Below are 15688 nucleotides of genomic sequence, written 5' to 3'. Positions count from 1 at the left end.
ATGTAACAAAACAATTCAGGTAAAGAAGAAGGGTCAGGAAGTACAGGGTTAAGGGAAGATGGGCATGTCAACATGGAGAGAATAGAGTGTCATGAAGAAGATAAATACCAAAAATGGACCTTTCGTAAGACAGAGCACTAGAGTGACATATATATATATATATATATATATATATATGTGTGTGTGTGTGTGTGTGTGTGTGTGTGTGTGTGTGTGTGTGTGTGTGTGTGTGTGAGAGAGAGACAGAGAGAGAGAACCCGTGAGATGGGCCCTGTAAGAGAATAGTAGAGGTTAGGGTTTAAGGTAGATAAACAAGATGACTTGATTCCTTTATTAAAGGTGTAATAATGTTGGAGCGAGGCTGCTAATCATGGGAGCGGTGTTGCTCCTTGGGCCCCTGCAGGGAGTCTGCCCGGCATATTTACAATGGTCTAAGGATAGCTATAAATTACTCCTTTAGCATGCGACAATCAGTGATGAAGCAGAGCTGTTACGGAAATACATAGTATTTGCGGAAGGAAAAAGATTACATAACATTGGTGTCCAATGTGAACAAAGGAGATGAATAAACAATAAGCATTTGTATTTGCCTATGTGTGTGTTAAAATATATGTATGTTACAAACATGTAACCTTATTTAAATCGTGTAGAATACAACAAGCGATGCAAACAATAGCATTGGCGTACACATTTCAGTAATATGGTAGAGCAGTGGTTCTTAACTTTTTAACTATCACGCCCCCCTTTATGTATTTTTCCTTCCCTCCACGCCTCCTTTGCATCTGTAAATAAAATTCCCTCCCAGATTTTACAGAAAATTATGAGTATGTTGTTAGTCTTTTTAATGAGTGGCATTATAATTACACTTTCCATTATGTGACCATGCTCTCGTTAAGAGAATAACAAATATAATTAGAGAAATTACTGTCCTTTATGCAAGAGCTCGCACCCCCATGGAGAATACTGAAGCTCCCCAGGTTAAGAACCACTGTGGTAGAGGGATAGCTTTGATACAGTATAAAGATGTGTGTGTGTGTGTGTGTGTGTGTGTGTGTGTGTGTGTGTGTGTGTGTGTGTGTGTGTGTGTGTGTCTGCTCTTTTATGCTTATGTATAAGCGTGTGCATCCTTACGTACATATATAAACACTAACACGACGCTAAAAAAAATCCCAACCGGCGCTCGAGGACTACGCAACGTTCAGGTCCATAATGCTCTTGTAATCTTCATATGTGTGTGCTTGAAAAGTCACCACGTCGCTTCTCGCTTCTTCCGCCTCGAGTCTGAGCTTGAGATCAGGACGTGGTTCTAAAATCTGGTCTGTGTGCTTCATGTATTTGCTGTGGGAGAGAAGGTATTAAATCGTGAACGTAAATGCCGTATGGAAGAGAAGGTAAAAAACAAGAAATAATTAAATCGTTAATGTAAATAATGTAAATAATATTATGAGTTTCGTCTCGAAATAGGATGAAAAGGGTGTATAATGGAAAAATCAGTTTGTAAAAGCTATTTTTAAAGATGTATAGATTATTTTAAATCTGTATAGCATGTGTACGTAGGTAATACAGAAAATAAAATTGTTGCCCCCAAAAAATCAAATATGCTAAAGACACAGATGGTTCAGATACACACTATGAGATTTCATTCAAACGGATCAGGAGAAGGTAAAGATTTATATTATAGTAGGGAAATATCTGAAGAAAATAAAAATAGGAAAATAAAATCGATCATCGTTATGTATCTAAAGATCTAAACATCAAATTACCATCAATACAATAACAACAATACTAAAGATGTACTAGCATCTTATACATTCCAAACAAAATACACACTATAAAACCCAGAAAAAGAAATATGGATTTATATCAGCTTTTTTTTTTTTTCCCCTTTTTTCTTTTCTTTTCTCAATTTTGTACTGAAGAGGAGACGAAAGAAGTGTACTTGTTCTTTTTCCAAACTGCTGACATAGAGCCTGAGAGATACAAGGGATAAGGAAAACGTCTTTATCAGCAACACGTAACAGACTTGTTGGAAACCTGTACTTCTCTTTCTCACTGTTAATATCGATGAATGGTCAAGGGAAGAGAAGGAAGATAAAAAAAAAAAAAAAAAAAAAAAAAAAAAAAAAAAAAAAAAGTGATAATCTAGGATGAGATGAAACAAAAAATGGACTTAAGATAAAATTAATTGTTAAATTATTTATTCTTGAAGTGTATGTTAATGAAACGTCCCTGAGTGAACAATTGATGCTATACTTAATATAAATGAACATCACATTTTCTTTTACAATTTGCGATCATGCATCAACAGATATGTGTATATATGCGTGCGTGTAGATACATGCATTTACATGTATCTATACGTACGCATTTACATACAAAACATACAAACATGTACGCATGTACGTGTACGCGCGCGGGTGTGAGTTTGTATGTGTGTGCGATGTGTGTATACACATATGTCCACATGTAAGTATATATGAGCGAGTCTGCCTTGTACTATCGAGGAAGGGCTAAAAAATCCTTTTTATCAACAACGTTTTGTGGAGTGAAACACGAGAGTGAAACGGCCTCTTCAAGGACCGTCAACAAAAGGTCTTCGAGGAACACATAAGTAGAAGAGTATTTCAATGCTCACTCGAAAAAGAAAATGACGATTGGTCTAGAGAAAGAACATTTCAAAGGAAAATCAAATTTGCTTTAGTCATGGAGCCGACAAAAGTGGAGACGACTGCCTCATATCCATAGAAACCTCCAAATATGTACATAAATCGCTGACCGTAGGTTAGCATAGGCTCTAGGAGGACTTTGAAGTTCCTAATGTCTCCTTCGTGCAGTAAATGTTGAACAGAATATGTATATCAGCAAGTAGCAAGATAATCTCAATTATTTTATATCATTTGCATACATATATATATATATATATATACATATATATATACATATTATGTATGTATGTATGTATATATATATATATATATATATATATACATGCATATATACGGACAAACTCACTCATACATACATACATGAATACATATGGGTATACATATACCTCACACCCGCGTGCGCGCGCACAAGAACATGCATACTTATATGGCTATATATACTTACATATATATATATATATATATATATATATATATACATATATATGTATATATAAATATATATATATATACATATATATATATATGCATATATATATATATACATATACAATTATATTTGCGTGTGTGTGTGGGTACATATACACATAGATGTGTGTGTGTATATAAATACACACACACACACACACATATATATATATATATATATATATATAGAGAGAGAGAGAGAGAGAGAGAGAGAGAGAGAGAGAGAGAGAGAGAGAGAGAGAGAGATACTGACAAATCTCTCCCCTGAACTCCTCTCCGTCAGCGACCTTATCAACAACCCCGAATACAGCACATACGAACTCCTCAAGGAACCGATCCTGTAGCGAGCGGCGCCTTCCCCACGAAACGCGTTGCGCGCCCTCTTCACGACAACGTCAACAGACACATCCAATGCACTCTCGCCCGTGCCAACACACACCTGCCCCCTGATATCCTGCGCTCGATGTTCCTCCAGCGCCTGCAAGCGGCGGTTCAAACCGCCGTATTGTTGTAAGAACTCCCCATCGAACAACTAGCCTCGAAAGCTGACGAAATCCTGGCTTTTCAGACTACCGCGCAAGTTTCAACTGTATCCACTGTCCCGTACCGGTTCCATTATTCTTCCATTATTATTATCATCACTATTAATATTACCATTACAATTGTCATTATTACTACAATAATTATCATTTATACTGTCACTGCATTGAGTAATAAAACTCTACGAGAAATTGAAGAAAAAACACGTGACTGTCAGGTTTCAACACAGAAAAAGAACACGCAGTACCCTGTTTCGGATACTGAAGTGGTTTCAGCTTTACGAGACTTGTTACTTCCTCTCTTGTTGCTGTAGTGTTTCAATTTCATCTCCTTGACACTTAATTGTGTGTAGTGTAAAATGCCACTTGTTGATACTCCTCAACACTAATAAGCTCTAACACAACATCACGTTCTCATTAAGTTCCCAATGGTTTTCCTTTGATATAAGAACTCTTCAGCGGATTTGCTCTGCGATCTGAACTGGTTCTAGGAAAACTTCAATTTAGCCAAATCTCTGGCAATAAGCTTGTGAGAAGTGTCTGGCAGAGTAAATTAGCTCTTCACTTTTTTCATTGTGAAGATTGTCACTCAACGCAAAGTCCCTTTTTACCGTATTCGTTTCGAATGAAGTAGCCTGTAATGAGTAAATCTAGAAGGGTTCTCTAATGAAATATCTATGAGCGTGATTTTCCTACAGTACCCTATATCCACGTCAAGAGTTTGTATAGCATAAGATATGTTGACGCATTAATCTACCTATGTTTGCGATTCAAGTGTGAAGGCTTTATATAGTAGCCTCCTAGAATATGTTAACACTCGGGAAAGGAGACGAAGGTATAAGGTATATGTCTCTTGTTTGTACGTGTATATGTACTTGTGTGTGTGTGTGTGTGTGTGTGTGTGTGTGTGTGTGTGTGTGTGTGTGTGTGTGTGTGTGTGTGTGTGTGTGTGTGTGTACATCTGCTTGTTTGTGCTCATGTATAAGCGTGTGCACCCTTACGTGCGTGTGTATGTGGATGTGTGTGTGTGTGTGTGTGTGTGTGTGTGTCTGTCTGCCTGTGTGTGTGTGTGTGTGTGTGTGTGTGTGTGTGTGTGTGTGTCTGTGTGTGTGTGTCTGTCTGTGTGTGTGTGTGTGTGTGTGTGTGTGTGTGTGTGTGTGTGTGTGTGTTTGTGTTTGGATTAGGCAAATAAAAGCGAGCATTCACTATTTCAACATTGACAATTTCCTGTTGTAAGACCGACCAGTTACTCCCAAAATCCGTGACCCTTTCAACGCTGGAAGTTCCATTTTATAGGAAACGCTACTGCAACAACATTCAGTGCTTGTGGATTTCATGCAAGAATAGGGACCCTACAGTTCTGTCTAAATCCTTTCTGTCTCTCGAGTAACGATACCTATCTCGTAGCAGGATCCTCCTACTTACTGTCTCTTCAGAAAGGAACGACTGAGTGTTGTGGCAATACGAACAAGGAAGCAGAGAGAATATTAATCTAAATAGGTCTACGGGATTAAGAAAAGGCCAATATAGTATTACCAGTCCTTGAATTCCCAGTTTTGAATCTTGTGGTTTATACCGTGTCCGATACATGTGTCAGTAGAAGAAAGGGAAGGTGTTTCGAAGAGTCGAAACTTGTGGTTCATGCATTATAGAACTTACTTTCATAAAAATTTTGCCTTGCACGTAATGTCGACGAAATTAGACAAACATATATCTAACACAACTTTCTACACAGTTAACCTCATCAGAAATAGAATATAAAATGCGTATTCCACAAAAAATGCATTGTTTATTTTTGTTTGTTGCGTCGGAGGCAAACAACCACACATCGACAAAGAAAAACAGCATACAAAAATATCAGTTACAGACACAAGAGATCGTCAACACAGCAAAAGTGCCATTCATGCCATCTCTGTTCGCTTCAAAAGCCAGGTTGAATATGTTACATGCTCTTTTCACTAGAATTCCGCCTATTTCAAAAATGCACTACAGGAGTTTATGTGCCAGGTAAATGACATGTGTGTATGTATATGTATATATATATATATATATATATATATATATATATATATATATTATATATAAAGATAGATAGATGTGTATGTATATGTGTGTGTGTGTATTTATATATATTTATGTGTGTGTGTGTGTGTGTGTGTGTGTGTGTGTGTGTGAGTGTGTGTGTTATGTTCATATTTAATTATGCACACACGCATGTATATCTGTAAGTATAAATATGAATGTATATATGTATGTATATACATATGTGTGTGTGTGGGTGTATACGTGAGTGTGTGTGTGTGTGTGTGTGTGTGTGTGTGTGTGTGTGTGTGTGTGTGTGTGTGTGTGTGTGTGTGTGTGTGTGTGTGTGTGTGTGTGTGTGTGTGTATGTGTGTGTGTGTGTGTGTGTGTGTATACATATGTATGTGTGCGTGTGTGTGTATATGTGTGTGTGTGTGTGTGTGTGTGTGTGTGTGTGTTTCATGGGGAAAATTTATTACCCCCTCCATGTGGCGACTGGTAAGTTTCAGATGTTAAAACGAAAAACAACAACGTCATTTAAAAATATATGTTATATATTAGGCGAATGTAGGGGAAAAATGTAGAAAATGTTGCACGCGGAGAATTAATAAATTATGCATATTTCAGACAAACAGACTGCTCATTTTTGAGAATGTCATTGCAAAGAAAAACAATTGCTGTTAACATCAAATTAACCTGAACTAATCAATCAACATTCATTGATTCTATTTTGATCACATCATCACACCACCTAAAGCAGTACATACATGTATATATATACGTACTCCCATATGCACAAACTTACGAAAACACCCATACACTCTCTCCCAATAAACGCACAGGCGAGGTTACATTATCCCTCGCAGATATTTGGGGAAAAGAGAGAGACTTGTATATACTAAGACACCGAAATAGCCACGTCTGCAGAGTGGGAGGATCATAGGCATAGCCAATAGAGACTTACAAAGCTTTGTCGTTCCAATATTAACAGTCAACTGGTGTAATAAAAGCAGTTGATTAAATGGCATTGGTTATATTACGGTAATATGGATGTGATTGATAATTATGGTCGTGATTATGGTGAGGTGAGAAATGTAAAGATAACAAAATAATGCCCTAAATAAAACATCGAATTGATAATAATTAGACTAATCTTATTAAAGCACCCACGCTTAAGGAACATAAAAAAAATAAACTACAGCAGAACAAAAAAATAAAATAAAGATAACATATAAGGGCGAGATGGAACGACCAAGCATTACCTACAGGGTCACTGAGAACCAAATAGCAACACAGTAAACCGCTAACTAATCTTCGTGGCAGATTATTTATACGTCACGCAGCTACAGCACATCGATCAGTTAATTGAAAGTCGGCACAGGGGAAAAGGGGAGAGAAGAGAAGAGAAAAAATAGGAAGAAAAAGTGCTTACAACCTATCAGAAATGCTCGGCCTCTGGCTTCAGCTCAAGCGAGTGTTAATTAAACCAGGCTAAGCAAAACCGTAGACCTTGAACGAAAAGACTAATATTTATTTTACATGTTTGGCAACCTGGATATACGTGCATGTAAATATTTATTAATCAAAGAGTGTTGACATAGAGAAATTCGTTGTATATGAAAATAAAGATAATGATAGTAACAATGATATGGTTAAAATGACGATGATAGGAACCTTATTAATGATAATTTTGATAGTAGTGATAATAATGATAATTATAACAGTAGCAATAACAATACTAATAATAAGAAGAAGCGTGATAGTAGTAGTAAGAGTAATAAAGATAATAATAATAATAATAATAATAACAGTAATAATAATAATAATGACAATAATACTGATAATAGTACTACAACTACTATTACTACTACTACTACTAATAATAATAATAATGATAATAATAATAATGATATCAATGAGTATGATATTGATAATAGTCATAATAATAAGAACAATAATAATAGTCATAATAATAATAATAATAATAATAATAATAATAATAATAATAATAATATTAATAATAAAGGTAATAATAACAATAACAATTACAACAACAACACGGACAATGATATTAGTAGTACAAATATTATTATTAAAATATTTCATTGATATAATCGCCATTGTTATTGGTATTAATATCGTTATCATTATTATTACTATGGTTGTTATCAATACTATTATTACTGTAGCACTATTTTTGTTATCATTATCATTATTATCATTATTATTATTATTATTATGATTATTATTATTATTATTATTATTATTATTATTATTATCATTATTACTATCATCATTATTATTATTATTATTATTATTATCATTATTATCATCATCATTATTATCATCATCATCATCATTATTAATGTTATCTTTATTATCATTGTCATTATTAGCATCATTATGATTGTTGCTGTTGTTATAGTGAAGTGTAACATATCATCAATAGTATAATAGTAACTTTATTAGTGATTTTTGATTCGATGTTCAAAGATATATTTTTACATCACAGCCCTCAGTCCAGTTAAAGAGAGACAAAGCATTTATTATTATTTACTATCAAAAGTCCCTTGATTAAAGCACACAGAATAGTCCTCAACGTAACTACAACTTGGTTTTTGTTTTTCATTTCTTATTTATTTTTGTTTCTTTTTTTTTTCTCTTTTATTGTGTGTATGGTGTGGTGTATGTGTATGTGTATGTGTATGTATATGTGTATGTGTGTATGTGTATGCGTATGTGTATGTGTATGTGTGTGTGTGTGTTTATTTGTTTGTGTGTGTGGTTAAATGATACACAGATAATAGGATATTTTCTCCCTATGGAAATAGAAGTGAAATATAGAATCATAAAATTGAAGTAAATAATTCAACAGACCATTTGTAAATAATTTGAGATTCGTGTGTATCTATGATTAATGGCAACCTTAAATCTCCGAATGAATTAATCAGTTGTTATTATAAGAACAGAAATGATGCACAAAATTATTCCATAGCAAGATTCACTGTTTGTAAAGGCTGGTAATCCGTACAGACACATAAAAAAAAAATTATTGTAATAATAAAGGAAAATGTAAATATATAAAGAAAAGTAAAAATAAACAAATTAATCAATTAATTAAGATACATAAATGAATAAGTAAAAAAATAGATGATAAATAAATGAATAAGAAAATATAAAAAGTTACTGAATCATCCTTTGCCTTCAGAAAAACTGAAAATAGAAAATTAAAAGAAAATGCTGTTTCCTAGTTGAGGTCAGTCATGATGAAAATCCTTAAAGGGCCAGCTAAACGCCTCACTCATGACAGGTGACTGCAGAAGAGGAAATAAGTCATATATATATATATATATATATATATATATATATATATATATATATATATATATATGAGTGTGTGTGTGTGTGTGTGTGTGTGTGTGTGTGTGTGTGTATGCATGTATGTATATCTTTTTCTTTTTTTTTCTTTTTCTTTCTTTACTTTCAGTCGATTAAAGAGTGTGTATAGATATGTGCAAGTGTTTAGATTGATATAAGGAGATAGACAGATAGATAGATTAATATTGATATAGATACACAGGTACAGAGAGATGATGGATATAGATATAAACAAAGGCATGGATAGATATAAACAACTAGAAATATATGCATAGATAGATATAGATAGATGGATAGAGATATAGATAAAGGTATAGAAAGAGAGATGGAGACTCATATAGACGGACAGATAGATGGACATTAAACATCAATATATATACACTAAGTATATTCCCTTAAACTTTCTGAATAACGTTATTTTCGTGCAAGCAAATCGTTAATTAACCAGTGAATAGAATGAAAAAAGGAGAGCATTCAAGAAAAAATTATCTCAAAAACTCAGACACGAAATACACATAAATACGCAAAAATACATAGACGTACATTAGCATAGAGGTACATACTTAACATACACACATACACAAAAAATACGTATACACAAAAAGACACACACACACACAAAAAAAACATACACATACACACAAACAAACAAACACCCACATACACATACACACACACGCACTCACACAAACAAACAAACACACACACACACACATATACACACGCATACATGCACACTTATGTACAAGATTCAGCAATAGAACAACGGAACACAATCATATACCGAATTAATTTTCGGTGTATTGCGAAAACAAATTAGGCATATTCGTGTATTTTCGTGTATATACACACGGACACACACATGCACACACACGCGCGCACATACAAAAAACAAAACAAAAAAAAACATTGAAACATGCAAAGAAAGACACACATACAAACACACACACACACACACACACACACACCACACACACACAAGCAATCACATACAAACACACACACACACAAGCAATCACACACAAACATACACAAGCAAACACACAAACAAATACACACACACAAGCAATCACACACACACACGCACAAACAAACACAAGCACGAACAAAACAAACACACCCATTCCATCCAACTGAAAAACACACACACACACACACACACACACACACAAAACACACACGACTCCCCCATACCCTACCTACGCCCACACATTATATACTCCATCCCTTTTCCCACTTACCTATAACTAGAGTAAGGAACGCCAATGATAAATAAGATAACACCGTGATAAGGGAGACGCCATAGACCAAGGTGGTGGTCTCTGTTATCCTTATGCCACACACCAAGGACCTGAGGAAGAAATTCGGGAAGGTAAGAAGGTGGTTTCTAAAAATAAAAAAAAAAAAAAAAAAAAAAAAAAAAAAAAAAAAAAAAAAAAAATAATAATAATAATAATAATAATAATAATAATAATAATAGATAAATGAATAAATAAATTAAAAAAGGAAATAAAATTGTGAAGGTGGTGTGGTGACGGTTGTAATAATGGTAGTAGTGGTGATGATTGTGAGAGTGATGTTTTGATTGTATAAGTGATGGAAATAATGATGATACTTGTAAATGATAGTAATGTTTATCACGGTATTTACAATATTGTTAATGATGATAATAACAACAACAATGACGATAATGATAACAGGAAGGATAATAATAGTAATGATAATAATGATGATACAATAATAATAATGATGATGATGATACAACAATAATAACAATAATAATGATAATAATAATAATAATAATAATAATAATAATAATAATAGTAATAATAATAATGATACAATAATAATAATGATAATAATAATAATAATAATGATAATGGTAAGGATAATAATAATAACAATAGTTATAATAACAAAGCTAATAATTAAAATGACTGACAAAAATAGCAATAGTAAAAATGATAGTGATAGTGATAATAATAATAACAATATTAATGATAAATATGATGAAAATGATAATGATACTACTACTACTACAACCACTACTACAACTACTGCTACCAATAATGATAATAATGATAATAAACACAACAGCAGAAATAGTAATGATATTAATAGTTATAATGATAATGCTAATCATGATATTGATAATAGCAATGATATTGATAATTATGATAACGCTATTTATAATAATAGTGGTAAAATGATAATAATAGTAATAACAATAATAATGCTAATTATCTAAATAATAACAATAATGATATCAGTAAGAAAAATAATAATAATCATAATAATAATGATAATGATACTAGTGATAATAATAATAATAATAATAATAATAATAATAATAATAATAATAATAATAATGATAAAAATAGTAATAATAATGATAATAATAATAAGGATAATTATTATAACAATAATATTGATAACAGTAATAATAGTACAATACAAAAAATAACAATACAATAAGAAATAAAAAGATAATATAATGATAATAATGGCAATGCTATAATATATATATGATGATGATAGTGATAATGATGATAATAATGATAATAATAATAAAAGTACCGATCAGAATGATAGTAATAAAAAAAATAGTGATAATAGTATAAACAGTAACAACTACAAGAATAAACTTGTAGTAATAATGGTAATAATAATGATAATAATAATATTAATAATGATAATGATAATAATAATATTAATAATTATAATGATAATAATAATATTAATAATGATAATGATAATAATAATATTAATAATGATAATGATAATAATACTATTAAAAATGATAATGATAATAATAATAACAATAATAATGATACTACTACTTCTACTACTACTGCTGCTGCTGCTGCTACTACTACTACTACTAGTAGTAATAATGATAATAATAACACTAATAATGATGACAATAATGATTATCATAACAGTGGTGACAATGATAATAATTATAGTAATAATAACAATAGTAATAACAATAATGGTAATGATGATGATATTGATAATGATAATTCTACTGATAACTATAGTGACAGTAATAATAGCAATATAACAATAATAATAGTAGTATAGTACAATAGAATAATCATTGAAATAATAATAATGATGATGATATTAGTAATAATAACAACAACAACAACAATAATAATAGTATAGTATAATAGAATAATCATATTAATAATCATAATAATGATGATAATAGTAATAATAACAACAACATTAATAATAATAATAATAATAATAATAATAATAATAATAATAATAACAATAATAACAATAATAATACTACTAATAATAATAATAATGAAAATAACTATAATGATGATGATTATGATGACACTAAGAAACGCTTGGTCATGAGCTATGGCCCACGCCCTTGGACTCTAAATTGATTATGAGGACTGCCCGTGCTCAAGGCTGAAATAACGTTTGCCATGCCTTCGGTTCAGAAATCTACTTACTTGAGCCAGGATCTTAAAAGCCTCTGCGTCCTGAATATCGCTCATCTGGACACCGACTACAGCAGCTGTGCCGTTCTGAAAGGAGAGAGGACGTAATCATGTGAGAGATGTATAGTCAGATATGAAGAGAAACAAAAAAGAAGAGATAAATAGATAAATAGATAGATAGGGGAAGGGAGAGAGAGAGAGAGAGAGAGAGAGAGAGAGAGAGAGAGAGAGAGAGAGAGAGAGAGAGAGAGAGAGAGAGAGAGAGAGAGAGAGAGAGAAAGAGAAAGAGAGAGAGAGAGAGAGAGAGAGAGAGAGAGAGAGAGAGAGAGAGAGAGAGCGAGAGAGTGAGGGGTAGAGGGAGGGAGAGAGATAGAAGTGTGGGTGTGGGTAATAAGAAGATTGGTATATAATGCACGTACATGTACAAACAATAGAAAATGATCCCGCCAACGCACAGACAATTCCCAGAATCCATTATTCATTACACCAATTCGCAAGATACGAAGATGAATCAGCAAATATTATTATTAAGAAAAATAAATCATAAAAAAACACATTACTCGATAAGATTACCACCGAGAATAAACACTTACCAAGAATATAGGATTTGAAGGACAGGCAAAGATGGAGAAGCAGGGGAAAGGGGAAAGGAGGGAAGAAGGAAGAGAAATAAAGGAGGAGGAAGAAGAAGGAGAGAGGGAGGAAGGAGAAGAAGGATGGGAAAAGATTGAGTAAAGGAGGGCTGAAAGAAAGGAGGTGGGGGATGGAGAACGAGAAGAAAAGAGAACGAAGAAGAAGAAGAAGAGGGGAGGAATGGAGGTAAGAAAGAGAAGGAAGGAGAAGGAAAGGGGGAAAGAAAGAGGGTAAAAGAGAGGAGGAGGAAGGAAGGAGAGAGACGAACAGACTAAGAATGGGGAAAAAGAAATAGCGGACAAGAAGGAGAAGAAAGAAGTAAGAGAGCGGTGGAATAAAGGGGGAAGAGGAAAGAAGGAGTAAAATGGAGGAAGGGGGGAAGGGGAAAGCAGGAAGTGGAAGGGGAAAGTGGGGAAAGGAAGTGGGGAAGAGGAGGCAGGCATTTATCCTCGAGGGGGCACTGAAATTATATACACACCAGAAAAATCTTGCAACGTGGTCTTCAAAGTGGATGGGGAGACCTTATAACCGGCTCATGGCATTCATGAAATTTGAGGAAAGGTTGAGAGGTGGGGAGGAGAGAGAAAGGAGAGAGAGGGAAAGGTTAAAAGGGATATAGTTGGAGGGTGGATGGATGGATGGATGGAGGAAGGGAAGGAGGGAGAGAGGGAGTGAGGGAGGAAAGGAGGGAGGTGAGGAGGACGGACTAAGAGGGAGAGAGAAGGGAGGGAAGAAAAGAAGAAATTGAAAGGGGGAGAGAGAGAAAGGGAAAGAGTGAAAGAGTAAATATGAGAGAGAGAGAGAGAGAGAGAGATACAGAGACAGAGACAGAGATAATGAAATAGGCAATATAGGAGTATACAAACACAGAAACAATACCTGCAGACAAACAGATAGAAAGATGGAAAGAGAACAGAATAAACACGAGGACTAAAGAAGACAGAAAAAGTTAAATAACTGAGAAACAACATAAATTAACAAAGAAAAAAGGATTTAAAAGAACAGGAATAAAACTTTAAAACTGAAGAACATTGTCAACAAGCTTAATTAGTTAGTAAATAACACAGAAAGAGCGAACGGAAGAAAAGAACAGGAGAATAGAGGCAAATACAGAAGAAGAAAACATTATAAACAAAACAAACATTAAGAAAAAAAACAAATAAATGAAGAACACAAGAGATGGAATTTTATAACAAATGATATCATATCAAACAAGCTAAAAGAAGAAGAAGAAGAAGAAGAGAAACAATAAAAGAAAAATAAGACACTAAAACAAAAATGAAGAATGAAAAACAAGGAAAACAAAAAAGACAAATGAAAATCCCGATTAAAAAAAACAAAGAAAATAATCCAAACTTATTTCCAAACATATTTCCAGAAATTTGTTAGTTCTACGTGTTATAAGCATCACATTTAGTTGCAAATATGTGCGGTCCCAATTAGTCATATAGATTCTCTCTATGTCATAAAAAAAAAAAAAAAAAAAAAAAAAAGTCTTGTGACCTGCATAGCTGAAATATTGCTATTCAGTGAATTCCAAATTTTGATATCACGTGCATGCGTTCAGAATGTGCTATGTTGCCCTTATCATGTTGCAAACGCTCCTCCCTTTTCTGCGTTGAGAAGCAAAGGGAAATGACGTCACTATCAACGAAGGTTCGATTTTTTTTTATTCCTCTTTTTCTTCTTCTTCTTCGCCTTATTATTCTTATCAACATTACTATCATTATCGTCGTTTATCATTATTATCATTATCATCATTATTATCGTTATTGTTATCATTATCATCATTATTATTGCTTTTATTGTTATCTTCATTAGTATTACCATTATTATAATCATCATTATTAATATTATCATTATCATTATCAATATTACTCTTATTATTATTGGTACTATTTTATTATTATTATTATTATTGTTATTATTATTATTATTATTATTATCATTATTATTATTATTGTTATTATTTTCATTTCATTATCATTATTATTAGTAGTATTTTTACCGTTGCCCTTATTTACATTATAATCATCATTATTATTACTGTTACTATTTTCCTTATTATCTTCCTCTTCCACTTCTTCTACTCCCTCTACTTCTTATTCACCTTCCTTTCATCCCTTTTCTCTGTCGTTCTCTCTTCGCTCTCTCATTCTTTTCTCATTCCCAAAACTCTGACCTTCTGTCATTATTCAGTGGTCTTTATCTTTCCTTCGATCTGTTTATATCATTTGCATGTATTGATATATATATAGAGAGATGTGCGCGCGCGTGTGTGTGTGTGTATGTGTCTTTATATATATATATATATATATATATATATATATATATATATATATATATATATATATATACATGTATATATATGTATGTATATATGTATATATGTATATGGATATATGTATATATATATATATATATATATATATATATATATATATACATGTATATATATGTATGTATATATGTATATATATATATATATATGGATATATGTATATATATATATAATATATAT

At 32.5% G+C, this 15688-nt stretch overlaps 1 protein-coding gene across 1 annotated transcript in view; it reads right to left on the bottom strand.

The window, feature by feature from the left end:
• Positions 1–362: 362 nt before the first annotated feature.
• Positions 363–15688, bottom strand: part of LOC125043399 (protein O-linked-mannose beta-1,2-N-acetylglucosaminyltransferase 1-like) — a 36383-nt gene continuing 21057 nt past the window's right edge. Inside the window, exons 5-7 of the mRNA XM_047639502.1 lie at positions 12547–12621; positions 10315–10424; positions 363–1338 (exon numbers count right to left, since the gene is read on the bottom strand). Coding sequence (XP_047495458.1) covers positions 1188–1338; positions 10315–10424; positions 12547–12621 — 336 coding nt within the window. The 3' untranslated portion in view covers positions 363–1187. The remainder of the gene's footprint in view (positions 1339–10314; positions 10425–12546; positions 12622–15688) is intronic.

This window comes from Penaeus chinensis, chromosome 33 (genome assembly GCF_019202785.1).
Source record: "Penaeus chinensis breed Huanghai No. 1 chromosome 33, ASM1920278v2, whole genome shotgun sequence".
Classification (NCBI taxonomy): Eukaryota; Metazoa; Arthropoda; class Malacostraca; order Decapoda; family Penaeidae; genus Penaeus; species Penaeus chinensis.
This window is presented reverse-complemented; position numbering and strand designations above follow the sequence as displayed.